Source organism: Neolamprologus brichardi, chromosome 6, assembly GCF_056152115.1.
Source record: "Neolamprologus brichardi isolate AB-2024 chromosome 6, ASM5615211v1, whole genome shotgun sequence".
Classification (NCBI taxonomy): Eukaryota; Metazoa; Chordata; class Actinopteri; order Cichliformes; family Cichlidae; genus Neolamprologus; species Neolamprologus brichardi.
Genome location: NC_142109.1, coordinates 27,247,463 through 27,262,525, shown reverse-complemented (window position 1 = coordinate 27,262,525; position 15,063 = coordinate 27,247,463). Strand labels below are relative to the sequence as shown.

The 15,063-nt window shown below is 37.9% G+C and overlaps 2 protein-coding genes and 1 pseudogene across 3 annotated transcripts; 1 reads left to right on the top strand and 2 right to left on the bottom strand.

Annotated features, from left to right (window-relative positions):
- Positions 1 to 842: 842 nt before the first annotated feature.
- Positions 843 to 4,692, bottom strand: LOC118454153 (polymeric immunoglobulin receptor-like). Its single transcript, XM_087841952.1, is given in 8 exon segments — positions 843 to 902; positions 1,689 to 1,780; positions 1,869 to 1,970; positions 2,201 to 2,287; positions 3,105 to 3,401; positions 3,506 to 3,828; positions 4,124 to 4,448; positions 4,656 to 4,692. Coding segments are annotated over 8 exon segments (1,323 nt in total).
- A 4,513-nt stretch (positions 4,693 to 9,205) lies between these two features.
- On the bottom strand, positions 9,206 to 13,488 carry LOC118454142 (polymeric immunoglobulin receptor-like). 2 transcript variants are annotated; one of them, XM_035907674.2, is made up of 9 exons: positions 13,424 to 13,488; positions 13,086 to 13,150; positions 12,570 to 12,896; positions 12,088 to 12,408; positions 11,670 to 11,966; positions 10,557 to 10,628; positions 10,191 to 10,292; positions 10,026 to 10,102; positions 9,206 to 9,708 (listed from the first exon to the last, which is right to left on the bottom strand). In XM_035907674.2, coding segments are annotated over exons 1-9 (1,425 nt in total). In that variant the 5' UTR covers positions 13,426 to 13,488; the 3' UTR covers positions 9,206 to 9,546. The 2 variants fall into 2 exon arrangements, with proteins under 2 accessions (XP_035763567.2, XP_087698077.1); XM_087841951.1 differs by lacking the exon at positions 13,424 to 13,488 and having other exon boundaries at positions 13,086 to 13,206.
- Positions 13,489 to 14,163: 675 nt separating this feature from the next.
- Positions 14,164 to 15,023, top strand: LOC148102577 (uncharacterized; annotated as a pseudogene).
- Positions 15,024 to 15,063: the final 40 nt, after the last annotated feature.

Here is a 15,063-nt window from a genome sequence, read left to right as displayed (position 1 = left end):
CCATGTCTTCCAGCATGTTCATGTTCTAGGGTAACTTTTACTGGGCAGGTTTAATCCAAGATGGACAAAGATGATTTCAGCAGCAAGGGAATCACTAATGTACTTTTCCATTACTTCTCTTTCAGGTCTTGACAACCTGTACAGTCGGCTAGTGAGCACAGTTGCCCCGGGTAATAGGTTGATAATATAACTGTAAGACGGAGAAGTAGAGTTTCATTAGAAAGCAGAGTTGGGATTATCCCCTTGTTTTACACAGTATTACTGTTCAGGTAACCGTGCAAGTACCTGTAGTGGCTTTAGTCGCTGTTTTTTCCATCCTGAAGTCAACGACCATCTCTTTTGTTTTGCTGACAGTCACAAGGAAGTAATTTTTACTTGCTCTGTCTCAAGTCAATTACCTGGAAATCACAGACTCTGAAAATGTGGCAGTTTATGGTAAAATAGGGCAAAACAAACAAGTTTCATTTTTCTTTGCTGATTTATTCACTTGACACTCATGTTTACATTTGACATTTGAGGCTTTTCACAGTTTGAGAAAATCAGTGCAGATCATTTTGTTAACACTAAGCAATAAACATGAGAATAGAGACAACAGCAAAAAAGTAAGAAGTGAAGCTATATATGCATAAAAAGCAGTTATTTCACACACACTGCCAAGTGTTCAGTGAGTCCGTGAGAAAGCTGATTATTCTAAGATTTCTTGGCATTAAAGAAAATTAAACAGGATAATCTCTATACAGGTGAGATCCACTGTTTGACCCCAAATGCATGTTCTGTTTATCTGTTATTGGCTTCATGGACATTTTTATTCAGGTAGATTTCTTCTGTTTTCATAGTTTGGTTCATCTCTGTTGTCTGGACGTCTCCTCCTTACACATCACAACTTCTTGATTTCCATAGATCTATTCAGAGACCAATGAACAACACATCATCATGTGTTGTTCATATCTTTCCTACGTTAGCACCACTGTAAAATTAAGATTATTGTCTTGTCAGAAGTGAATACAACAGTAAAACCACATCTATGCACACTCAATATGAAGACTTCAGCGGAATTATAATAAAAGTTTGTGTGGTGTATCTGTGTGTGCATTAACTGACACACAGTAATCCAACATTTTGAACACCTCTCGCTCATACAGTTCCTCCAATTTTAGTTTATTATAATCCAATCACTATCCGTGATAAATGTTAACAGTTATTGCCTGCTTCTGATTCATTGTATTCAATAATGGTTACAAATACATTACATAATACTATGATGTGATAGTAATGATGACGATTAGAAATTTTATTACTTCATCATTTTATAATACGTTTGTGTTGAACATTGAAATTCATTGTAAGTTCTTGGCTTAAACATAAAAAAATGTTTTGTGAGGCCTTTTAAGCAGCAAATGGGTCAAGGTGGCTTAGCAAAAGGTTCTTCTTCTTGAAATACTCAGGCACAAAAACCGGACTGAAAATAAGTAAGCAGCCAGTGTTCGAAGAAAAATATTGGAGAACTTTAAAAAATGACAAAATTCTGGATACTCGGGAAGCAAAATACACAGAAATTGCGGGGTGGCTCAAGACTTTTGCACAGTACTGCACTGATCGCAGCTAACAATAAAATAAATTTGTTGCGTTATTCCATTTGTTTATAATAAGGCTTGTTATAAATAGAGGACACTCTTAAGGTTTTGGACTTTAGTTTTCTTACGTTATTTTTTTGCTGCATCTGTCACTTCCTCTAAAGCGTCTTCGTTCTGTGCATTTTTGTTCATGACAACTTCATCTTCTGAAAACACAAAGCATAAAACATGGTTATCCTCTTTTTCCATGGACATTAAAGTACATTTTTGCATGCCTGTGAATGCAAAATATACCTTTTACTTTCTGATGTTTGCACTTATGAACTATAACCGCAAAAACACACATCAGTAGCAGCAGCAGGGGAGGAACAGTGTAAACCACATAGTGTCTTGCATCTGAAAAGCAGAAAGAAAAAACAGAAAGGAGTAAAAATATAAACATCCTGAAACATTCACACTTTCAGGGACACTTTTTGTGGTTTACTAGTGCGCAAACCCACAGCAGTTGTGACACTCGGGATCATTTTGGTATGACTTACATTCACTACTTTCCAAAAAATAACCATAACTCACAACACTGACCGTCAGAAGTACACACTGAAAGATACATATTGTATATACTGTACTTTTAATAGAATTACTGGGAATTTGTGTTGATGTTTTTCCAAGCGTTTCCACTGCAGAAGGTAGAGTGCTGGTGTGCTGGAGAAAGACTGTTGGAGAAAAATACTCTTAGCAACGTTATTTTAATACATCAATCTTATTTCAATTGTATAAATAGTTTCAGTGTCCTGACAGCCATCCCCTTCAGAACCGTAGAGCTGCAGTTATTTTGGGGTCAATCTGACACTTTTCACAAATTACCCCCGTGTTTCATAATGTATTTTACATATAAAAGTGATCCTGTTTTTATTTTTATTTTTTAAATCATTTTTACATAATGTTTACGTATTTTTATGTACAATAGACCGGGGTTGGTTGTCACATTGCTTGTTACTGCCACATTAGGCATTGATATTTCAATAATATGGCTAAATAGGACTTCTGGGAGGCTGTGTCTCTACTGATGCCAGCAAGAAGCCAGCTTCACATGAAACACTGAGTTGGCAGGTTTTTTTTGTTATTTGTTTTTTTAAATTCTCTTCAAATATTTTTATTGTGAAGCACAAATAACAATTACAAATCGCCCCATAAGCTGACGTCGCTTTCTTTTTACAGTTTTGTCATCAAGAAAGGGGGGAAGCAAACAAGCAAACAAAAAACCCCAAAACAAAACAAAACATACAACCAAGACAGTGGAAAGTAACAAAAAGGGCAGTCAAAACAAACAAACAAACAAACAAACAAACAAAACAAAACAAAAAAGAAGAAAATCAATCGAAGTCCTCCAGTTTAGTTGGCAGTTTTCTAATAATTCACACCACAAACAATTGAACCAGCATACACAGACTATGTTTAAACAGTTAATGTGGAATGAAAAAAAGATGTAATTCTGTTAATTTTATTTTCATTTAAATGTGTTCATCTCACCAACTGAAAGCTGAATCTTGGTGTAGTTTCCAGGCATCCTCTCTGAGTCTGACCCACACCAGTATGTCCCAGCATCTGCTTCTTCCAACTTTGTGATCACCACAGAGAAAGAGCTGAAAGAACCATTACCTTCAAGTTTGAACCTGCTTTGACTGGTTATGTCTTTGCAGCTGTTGAGCTGCTCTCCCTTGCAGAGGAACTTCCCTTTGTCCCGATGTTGTGGAGGATAAGGACACTGCAAAGCTAGAGGCTGTCCAACAGTACCTTTTATTTTAATTGACTTGACACAGCACCACTCTGTGGAGAGTGAAAGAGAAAAATATTCAAATTTATTAAAGACTCTTTTAGAGGAAAGTGTTTCCTTTCAGCTTATTTAATTAAATATTATTATAACCTCTCACCTTTGACCTTCAGCTCAACAGCAGAGAAAACATCCAGGTCAGAGTTTCTTTGAACACCACAGAGGTATGACCCTGAATCATTATGAGTCAAACTGCTAATGTTTACTGTGAATGTTCCAGACACTTTGTCATCGTCAAGTCTGAATCGTCCATTTTGTTTGGTGTCAGAGGTGATCAGTGCCTGCTGCAGACATGTGGAGGGCCGATTTCCTCTGCAGATGTACTTCAGGCTGTTCTGGTACTGAGACTCGAACAGACAAACGATGGACTCAGAGTAACCCTCATAACTTTCAATTTTGGTCACAGTGTCACAGCAGCTGTCTGTCAAAAATGCGGACGGCATCAGAAAATGTGTTACAGCCACAGAACAGATATGATGATTATATTTATTTATTGCAACAAGATTTTCTGTATGTGATGTTAAGAAAAAAATCAACCAAACTGAACCATCAATCGCATCAGTATTATCAGGTCATATTTACAACAGAAAAAAGAAATAATCCTTTGCCAGTTACATTTTATCTGTTGTCACCTTTTACCCTTTACAGTCACAAATGTCTCTTACATATGAATTTGACTTGAATTCAAATAACTACATTTTGAGAAGAATTATTTTATTCACCTAACTTCAGCTTGACTTCAGTGTAGATATCTTTCCCATTTCTGGTCACTCCACACCAGTATTTCCCAGCATCCGTATAATGAAGATCAGAGATGGTTGTTGTGAAGATTCGTGCTGTTTTGTCATCATGGATCCTGTATTTGTTTTTCCTTGATTCCGATGTTGTAATAAGAACATCACTGTTGCCACAGTCGTTCTTACACAGATACTTCTCATAAGACTCGTAACCTTCATCATAGGAGCAGGAAACGTTAACCATACTCCCCACATATCCAGTCACATGGATCACCTCTTCTGCACTGGTCACACATCTCAGAGCAACTGCAAAGAAAAGACAGTATAAAAAAAATATTGTTTATTTTGTCACATCAACATTTATAATAGCATTGTTACTGCTGCATAAACAAAGGGCTGAGATCAACAGAAGGCATTGTGTTCTGCTCTGCACTACCGAAACATATTTACAGATTAATCTACATCTACGTTTGGTCTTCATCTGTTTACTATCTACTCATTTAAACAACTTACTGCAGATGGTGAATAGCAGGTTCTGAAGGATCCCCATCTTTGCTTTGCTTTGTAGAAATAGAAACCTGACAAGAAATATTCTGAAAATGTCACACCCACAGTTTGATTTCCTGAATGTCATGGCAATGCCAAAACCTTTAACTTCTGCATTTAGGTCACGTTCTTTTATACTCTTTGCTCTTTTTTTATGTGAAAATTGTTAAGCCGGTAAGGAAGAAAAGGTTTTTCTCTGATTAACTGAGTGTGTGCATCATGTCTGAGGTTTAATCTGAAAATGTATTTTTAATTCAGTTGTTAAATTTAACGCAGGGGTTTGTTATCCTGTCACATAGAGGCACTACAATCTAATATGAGAAAGCAGGAAGGATTGATCAATATTCAGAAATTTTTCATTGCATTAAAATTGGCCCAGATTTGCATAGTATACAGGATTTGCTTAAAAGGCTTTGAGCATTAGTTACCATGGCAATACAAAACCCATGTAACACCAAAGTTACCTGTATGAGCCATAATCCTGCATTGTGGTACAGGCCTTCTTTAAAAATAAACTTTATTAACAATTTTTTTGAATCAGCATATTTCACATTGCTATCAGATGTTATTGACACCTATGTATCTGCATAAACTGCAAATGTGAAACTCCTTTTTCTGCATTTCTCTTGAGCACGACAAGTGACTTTCTTTGCCCACTTACAAGCATTAGTGTGCTAACAGGATCTCACCACATACGCCACGAGCATTGCTATGACAATTTCTTGTACAATGCCAAAGAGTTTATTGTGTGGACACAATGTAGGCAGAGGATATGAAAAAATATAAGTGACCATATAATCTTAAGATAAACGTGCAAGCCATATGAAGCTCAGGGCAGCATCGTGGCACAGTGGTTAGCACTGTTACCTCACAGGAAGAAGGCCCTTGTTATCTGACAGGGGCCTTTCTGTGTGAAGTTTTCCTGTTCACCCTGTGTCCTCATGAGTATTCTTTGGGTACTCTGGCTTCCTCCCACAGGTCAGAGACATGCAATTTAGGTTAGGTGAACTGGTGATTCTAAATTGCCACACACAGACACAGACACACCCTGAATTGGATCATCAGAAGAGAACAGATGGTTGGAACCATGCAGATTCAAAATATTTACAACTGTTTGGCTTGAACCTCAGTTTTTTCTGTGACATAAATCACAAGTTGACATTTTCCTTCTGATACCACTGGCTCAATGGAAAGTTGGGTTTGGTAAAAGAGAAGGAGAGAGAGCCGTAAAGACACTGATCAGCTCCACGTGCTCTACAATGACAAGTTTGCTTATATTGCACAAAATAATGTGACAATGTTTTGTTATAGGAAGCAGGAGGAAGCTGCCCAAGTTAAACTGTGACTATCACCAGTTAACATCCCTGCATGGGTTTTCACCACTGCCTCCAGTTCCATGTCAGCACCTGGGCGTGAGGATGCAACACCACCTGAGCCTATATGTCCGAGCTGCGAGAGACCGTGCTAGCAGGTCCCGTGCCACTTGTGTCCTAGCTGGCCCCCAGACTTGCTTTGTCCATGCTGCCATATAAACCTTAACACTTTCAAAATGTACCAAACTGAACACATAACACCAATCAATAAATAAAACTACAATATTGATCATGATATTAAAAATACCAACAATTGTGACATTCAAAAGACCCATCACTTTTCAGCTACCAAACTCTTCTTCAAATCATCTGACGAGCCATCCCATCTTCCTGACGCAGGGAAAAAACTTTGACCGGACAAGAACTAGAGTTCCCTGTTCCACCATTTAACCCTGTATGAACACGGGGCATTTGTTTTAATGGCTTGTGGCAGAACCTGGACAGACTGCCGGTGGCATGCTGCTTTGCCGGTTTTCTCTTTCCCTGCTCCTCAGTTTTCCACCTTGACTCTACAGAACTTTGCGGCCTCAAAAACAGGTGTTAGAACAAAGTCAATAACTTAAGTCTGGTAAACATCTTTGCTAAAAAATTAAAGAAGTGAATGGGGGAACCATCGTTCTGACTGTGCAATTTTTGGCTGGTCACAAGTAGGGTGGCTCCTTCTCACTGTTGCTATTGTTGTTTCTCAGTTTTCTCTGTCACCATTTCTTGTTTGTCAGCCTTAGTTAAAAGGTTCATTGCCTTAATGCTGGGCGGATTTACTGGAAGGGTCACCAATGGAACATTTACAGTTTCACTTCCTTTACCCCAAATTCCCTTAAAACTTCGAATTTTATTGATGTAATAACATTTTACTGTCTTTATTATTTTAATATAGCACAAAGTTCATCGGGTTTGTACAAACATAGCTGGTAGAAACGTCCTCTAAAGAACAACTTTTTACTTTCTTACTTTGAGTACATTTCAGAGCTTGTACTTTTCACTTATACTTGAATCAGTTGAATCAGTGCTTCAACCTTTACTGGAGTATTCTAAAGACTAGTACCTGTATTTCTACTTAAATGCAGAATGTCTGTACTTATGCCACCTCTGGCCTTTCCTTCAAAGGCATTTTAACATTTGTTTCACTAGCAGGGACCAGACCCTAAATTTTAGGTTGACAGCATTTCTAGTAGCAGATGGCTTGAGCAGAGTTGAGGCTGCAGTGGTGACTCAAGCCGGGCAGATCCCCATGAACTAATGATAAGTGAATGAATTTAAAAAGAATGAACAGCTTGTAGTGCTGGGAGGGGGTCATTTATAGACAGAGACCCATATGGAGCATGTGTGGAGGTGTGGTCCTGTTCCTGATATTCAGATACATTTTCTCCAAAAAGTAGCTGACATATGCCACCTAGTGGTGAAAGAAGTTTGCACAGCCTTCACATAAGCAGGGCTTTTAACGTTACAGTTTTTTCTGATTGCTTGAGCACATTTTTTGTAACTATTGGCTATTTTTGCAAAACTCTACACACAAATAAGAAAACCTGTCACCCAATTATCAAAACATTGTAGTTCTCTTGCAAAAGCGAACACAGCTAGATTAACTCTTCACACCTTCGTAAAATTGGTGTTTCCGTATCAAACAGTACACACAAGCCATCATCTACTAAGCACACAATGCGCCAACTGCACACTGATGGTATGAATAAAAAACACATCTGGCTTTTGCTTTCTCTGTGCAGAAGGTAGGCTATGTCAGTTAACTTCAAGTACTGGTGTTTATTCACACACATCAAAACAAACACAAGTGTTTATTTCCAAGTATAGGATTATTTGCAATCGCCATATTGACTTTATGGGTTTCTTGGTCTGCAGTGAACATGCTTCCTCTGCCCCCAGCATCTGGTCGTCTAGCAATTCTGTAAAGTAACAATTTCAGTATTTTTACATCTATGGTATTGTTGTGTTTCTCATTAGCATATGGCAGTGCTACAAATCTTAGTGCAAAGTGACTGCACTAACCGATTCTCATTTCAAAATGTCCTTATGATGCTTGCTACAGTGTAGCGGCGCGAGTTAGGCTGGACCCGTTGGCCAGCTTCCCTCAGGGTCATTCCACGGTTGATTACATGGTCCACTATTGTAGCTCTGATGTCATCAGCAATTCTATGTCTTACTCTTCTTACCCTTCCTCTCCCCCCTCCTCGTCCTCCTCTCCTCCCTCCTCATCCTCCTCTTGCTCCTCCTTGTCCTTGTCGTCCTCTTTTTCCTACTTCTTCACCTCCACGTCCTCTTCCTCGGCCTCCTCTACTTCTCACTCTTCCAGCTCCCTCCATTGTACTCCACACACAGAGCTTACCTGTATTATAGTGCTTGGGCTGATTGCAAAGTGAACTAATTATATAAAAAAGTTTTCACATGTGACAGTGTGCCAGACAGTTGGCAAAATAGTGTAAATAATGGCCATAAATGTGTGTAGTTTTGCTAGGAGTGCGTTGATCATTTGGAAATTGAGTGTAAAGCAGTGAGTTGTGTTTACAGTTCTGCAAAAAGAGTGCTGTGCAGTGGATTGTAGCTACAGGTTTGCAAAGTGTGTGTTACAAAATGGCAAACTGAGTGCAAAGCAGTGTTTGTGCTTTTAGTTTTGCAAACTCAGTGAGTGGTTTTGCTATAAGTATTAATAGTTTTAGAAAATGTGCTATAAGAATCACAGTTAGGGTTTAAGCATTCAGAAAAAACTGTAATACCCTTGATTGATTTAACAAGGAAAATTATTATGTTACAGTAGCAGGATAAAGAATATAAATAGTAAAAAAGACTAAAACTAATTATAAATCCAAGATTTGCATGACAGATTACACTAAAGTTCCACTGTTGAAATATTTTCATAGATATGCTTATTTATTTATATCGATGTAAGTACGTCATGGGTGAAAACTGCTACACTGTTACATACATCGGATGGTTCCATCCAATGTATGGAATTAGAATAAACACTGTATTTCCTTTTATCTGTAAAATCATATCAATTAACTGCCTTTGTAAGAAATGTTTAATTGCAACAAATATAAACGTATCATAAAAATAACTGGACTTGACAATGTGACTGTTTATGTTTAAATGGGGCAAAAACAGACAAGAATGACCAAAATTTTATTTTAATTTGCAGATTTATTTACGTTACATTGATGTTAGTCATTTGCATTTGAGGTTTCCCACAGTTTTGGAAAATCTCTGTAGATTATGTTGCTAACACTAAGCAATAAAAATGAAAGAAAGGGTAATAGCAAATGAGTAAGACGTGAAGCTATATATGTATAAATAGCAGCTCTTTGTCATGGTTAAACAAAAATCCCAATGTTTTCAGTGAGAGAGTGAGAATCCTGGATTATGGTACATTAAGATTAGCTGTGTAACTGCTAATGTTAAAGACAAATTAAACAGGATGATCTCCATACAGGTGAGAGCCAAAGACTGACCTCAAACGCACACACTGTTTATCTTCAATTGGCATTATGGAAATTCCCATTACAGTAGATTTCTTCAGTTGTGACATTCTCTAAGTCTGGTTCATCTTCACCTAAATCTTCACAGTCATTACCGGCACTCTGCAGTTCGGACGTCTCCTTATTTGAGTATATCACAACGTCTTGACTTTCATAAATCTATTCAAACAATGAACAACACATGATGATGTTATGGACGTTGTTTGGAATAACAGTGATAAAAATAAATGTAGTGTATGTAGTTATCCTTAAGTTCTGTTATTGAAGTTTAAAATGAAATAAATAAAAATTGTTGATGACAAAAAAACAGTGATAAAAATAAAGAAAGTAAAAATTAAAAACAGTAAAATGTAAGAGAAAAGTACAAATTGTACTAATAAATAATATGTACAGTTAGTTGTGTTGCCCAGTTTGCTATAATAAGGCTTGTTATAAATACAGCACACGATTAAGTCTTTGAACTTTAGTTTTCTTACTTTATTTTCTGCCACACGCATCACTTCCTCTAAAGCGTCTTCGTTCTGTGCATTTCTGTTCATGACAGTTTCATCTTCTGAAAACACAAAGCGTAAAACATGGTTATGCTCTTTACAGATGCACATTTGAGTACATTTTTGCATGCCAGTGAATCCAAAATATACCTTTTGCTTTCTGATGTTTGCACTTATAAACTATAACTGCAAAGACGCACATCAGTAGCAGCAGCAGGGGAGGAACAGTGTAACCCACATACTGTCCTGCATCTGAAAAGCAGGAAACAAAACAGAATCATTAGACTTTCAAGTACATACATGCAGAACTGTGGGCTCATATTTTCTTTTTATTAATATTTTACATTTTATCATAATTATTTTATTTCTGGTGTGCTCACCTACATTGTTTTTGACTCTTGGGATCATTTTGAATGACTTACATTCACTCCATTCCAAAAATTAAACATTACTTTTGGAGTAGGTACATATTAATCAACAGCAGTTCATACTGAAAGACATCTTTAACAGGTTTACCGGTAATTTGTGATGAAGTTTTTCCAGGCATTTCGACTGTGGAAGGTACAGTGCTGGTGTGCTGGAGAAAGACTGTTGGAGAACAATACTTTTACTGCCATTAGCGACTTTATTTTAATACAAGAAGCAGAATCACAATATTGTATTAATCTTAGAAGAAATTATGTGGTCACAGTTGTTTCAAGACAGTAAGAACTTTAACTATAACTATATTAAACAAAATAATACAAAGTTACAAAATATAACACACATCACAAAGTACACAATCAGAAATTGCACTAAAGTGGCTGTACAGAAGTCTTGTTTCAGCAGACAGGATTATATAATTTACAAATAAAGATCAAAAACTTCAAATGGTATTTTAGTATTATAGCTAAATATGACTTCTGGGAGGCCAGCAACACTGCACAACCCTTTAGTTCTGCTTTCTTCAGTGCTTCGTGTGAAAAATTGGGTATGCAGTTTTCTGTACTGCTTCACCACAAATAACTAAACCACCATCCACAGTCTATGTGGACTGAAAAAAAGGACATAACTTACAACTATTTATTTTTATTTTCATCTAAACGTGTTCATTAGTGACTACTTGTGAACATCACAGAGAAAGAGCAGGAAGAAACATTATCTTGTAGTGTGAATCTGCTTTGACTGGTCATGTCAGCTGTTGCAGTGCCTGTCTTTCTCATATATATATATATATATATATATATATATATATATATATATATATATATATATATATATATATATATATATATATATAGTAATATAGTAATATAGTAATATAGTAATATATATATATATAGTAATATTTCATGAGAAAAAAGAATATTTTGTTAGAATAATAATAATTAGTTCATCGTATGATTATTTCCTTTAACATCTATTAGCTCTGCGAGGCTGGAAGAGGCTGTGTCTATATTGAAGCCACCAAAAATGTAAGTAAGCAGTGGTAAATGAGGTTTTCAACAGTCCTATTTTTACATGTGTACTCAGTCATCACAATGCAGATGACACAATGACATGAAACATTGATGCGATAGGCTGAGAAAAGGGTGTAACTTACAGCTCTAACCATTTTATTTTCATGTACACAAGACACATTCATCTCACCAACTGAAAGCTGAATCCTGGTGTAGTTTCCAACTCTCCACTGTGAGTCTGACCCACACCAGTATGTCCCAGCATCTGCTTCTTCCAACTTTGTGATCGCCACAGAGAAAGAGCTGGAAGAACCATTACCTTCAAGTTTAAACCTGCTTTGACTGGTTATGTCTTTGCAGCTGTTGCGGTGCTCTCCCTTGCAGAGGAACTTCCTGTTATCCCGATGTTGTGGAGGATAAGGACACTGCAAAACTAGTGGATGTCCTACAGTACCATTTATTTTAGTTGACTTGACACAGCACCACTCTGTCAGATGGAAAAAAAAACTATTTGCGTTTCAAAAAATATTAAACTTTCTTAAAGACATTTTTTAGAAGAAGCTGTTTTCTTTTGGTTGGTGTAATGAGCTATTATAATGACCTCTCACCTTTGACTTCCAGCTCAACAGCAGAGAAAACATCCAGGTCAGAGTTTCTTTGGACACCACAGAGGTATGATCCTAAATCGTTTTTGGTTAAACTGTTAATGGTCACTGTAAATTTTCTTGACATTTTTTCATCATCAAGTCTGAATCGTCCATTTTGTTTGGTGTCAGAGGTGATCAGTGCCTGCTGCAGACATGTGGAGGGCCGATTTCCTATGCAGATGTACTTCAGGCTGTTCTGGTACTGAGACTCGTACAGACAACTGACAGACTCAGAGAATCCCTCATAACTTTCAATTTTGGTCACAGTGTCACAGCAGCTGTCTGTTGAAAATGCAGACGGCATCAGTAAATGTGTTACAGCCACAGAACAGCTTGCTGATTGAGATCTTAAAAAAACCCCGAATACAGCTGAACCAATTATAAAGTGTTTGTTTGTGTGTGTGTGACTGTGTGTGTTGCTGTTTGGAGAAGACTTTATTTACCTTGTACTAATTTAAGCTCGACTTCAGTGTAGATATCTTTTCCTGTTCTGGTCACCCCACACCAGTATTTCCCAGCATCCACAGAATGAAGATCAGAGATGGTCGTTGTGAAGATTCGTGCTGTTTTGTCATCATGGATCCTGTACTTTTTTTCCACTGGTTTTGATGTTGTAATAAGAACATCACTGTTGCCACAGTTGTTCTTACACAGATACTTCTCATAAGACTCGTAACCCGCATCATAGGAGCAGGAGACATTAACCTCACTCTCCAGGTATCCAGTCACATGGATCACCCCTACTGCATTGATCAAACACCTCAGAGCAACTGCAAAGAAAGTATTACACATATTTCACTGTTTAATTTGTCATGTTAGCATTCACAGTAGCAATGCTAGTGCTGTATACACGATGGACAAGGTGTGGTATTCTGCCCGTTACTGCAAAAACAGATGTTTATATTTAATCTAAATCTACCTTTGGTCTGTTTATGTATTTACTCATCTAAACAACTTACCGCAGATGGTGAACAGCAGGTTTTGCAAGCTCCACATCTCTGCTTTGCTTCGTAAAAATAGAAACCTAAACGGAAATGTACTAAAAGTATCACCACAGCAGTTTGAGTTCCTGCATGTCATGGCAGTGCTGAAGCCTTTAACTTCTGCATTTAGACAACATTTTTAAACTCTTACATTTAGATCATTTGTTTTGCACATATAGTACATATGCAACCTTTTGCTTCTTTTTGTTTTAATTTCAAATGATTGATGAAATGATTTCATAGTGCACAAACATACTAGTTCTCACAGCACTTAAGTAAACACAAGAGACACACACACACACACACATACATACATTATGTATGGATGAGGACACTCCAAAGTTCGTGGATGCGCTGCAGTGCCATTTTTTCCATTTGGTTTGAGAGTGTTGTAGGGCAGCTGGCTGGAAATATGTTCTTATGTTAACTTCTCCTTGCCTTTAAAACTCAGGTGGAGTTTCTGGGCTGGCTTCTCTCTGCTGCTCCGCCCCTGGGTGGAGTTTCTCAAATGAAACGATCCTTCCTACACTTGCCTAGTTTTGGACTATATCAAGCTGGAAGTTGCAACAGTTGTCTTCTAGATTGTTGTTGGTATGTGGTGACTATTAGGCCATCTCTGTTACCGGTTACTTGCAAGTACCTGCTTGTTCTAACCCAGTCTTGTCTTACTTCTCCTAGTTACCTGCTCCACACCATCACAGAACCCTTGAATATCTGGAAACCTGTTGCCTGTGGAAACCTTCAGTTCTACTTACCAGCTCTAACACCAGCTTTCTGTAATCTCTCATAAGAAGGACTTGGCTGTGCAATAACTACCTCCGAGGCTCCTCTCACTCCTAACAAAAGTAAGACTATTAATCACTGTCTTCATCATGAACTCCAATTAATCCTTTGTCTCCTCTCTAACAGAGTTCCCATATGCCAGTTTGTAATGATGGTGAATTCTACCACAAACTGCCTTCAAACCACAAACAAGTCATTCCTTAAACAGAAACACTTTAAACCTACCAGACATTATTTGAATCTGCTCTTTGGGTCTGCTTTTTGCCAAAACATGACAGTGCGACAGTTTGCTTCGACACTTAGACTTTAACTTCTGGGATGACAGCCAGCTCTGTCTACTGACATGTAAGATTATACTGTTGTTGTATTATAAACAACAGTCTAAGGAGCTTGGAAAGCCTGAAGAGAAAGAGAAGGAACACACACATGTAAAGGAAGCTCTCAAAACATGCGGTTATGCTAATTGGGCTTTCATCAAGTCAGGAAAGATGCACAGGAAAGAAGATCAGACACCATCTAGGGAGGATAAGAAAGACAAACACAACAACATTGTCATCCCCTATGTGGCCTGTGTATCAGAAAAACTCACGAGAGTCTTCTCCAAGCATGACATCCCAGTTTACTTCAGACCCAGCAACACACTCAGACAGAAACTGGTTCAGCCCAAAGACAAAATTTCTAAACACAAACCTAATAATGTGGTGTATGCTGTATAATATAGCGAGGAATGCCCAGACCTCTACATTGGAGAGACCAAATAGCCACTTCATAAACATTTGGCACAACATAGAAGAGCCACCTCCACAGGACAAGACTTGGCGGTCCATCTGCATCTAAAGGACAAAGGTCACTCTTTCGAGGATGCCAGTGTTCACATTTTGGACAGAGAGGACAGATGGTTTGAAAGAGGAGTAAAAGAAGCACTTATGTCCACTGTGAGCAACCATCTTTAAACAGAGGCCGTGGTTTACGACACCAACTGTCTGCCATCCAGTTTTGAGATCCCTTCCCAGACACCTTAACGCCCACTCACATCCTGGGCCATCTGACCTCAGGAAATCACATGATAGGGTGGGGCCAGGATTCACAATGAGCTCACCCGAAACCGTTTTCACACCTTGGCCCATGTGATTTGGTAGAGGATCATTGTCCCTCATGGGGGGACACTCCC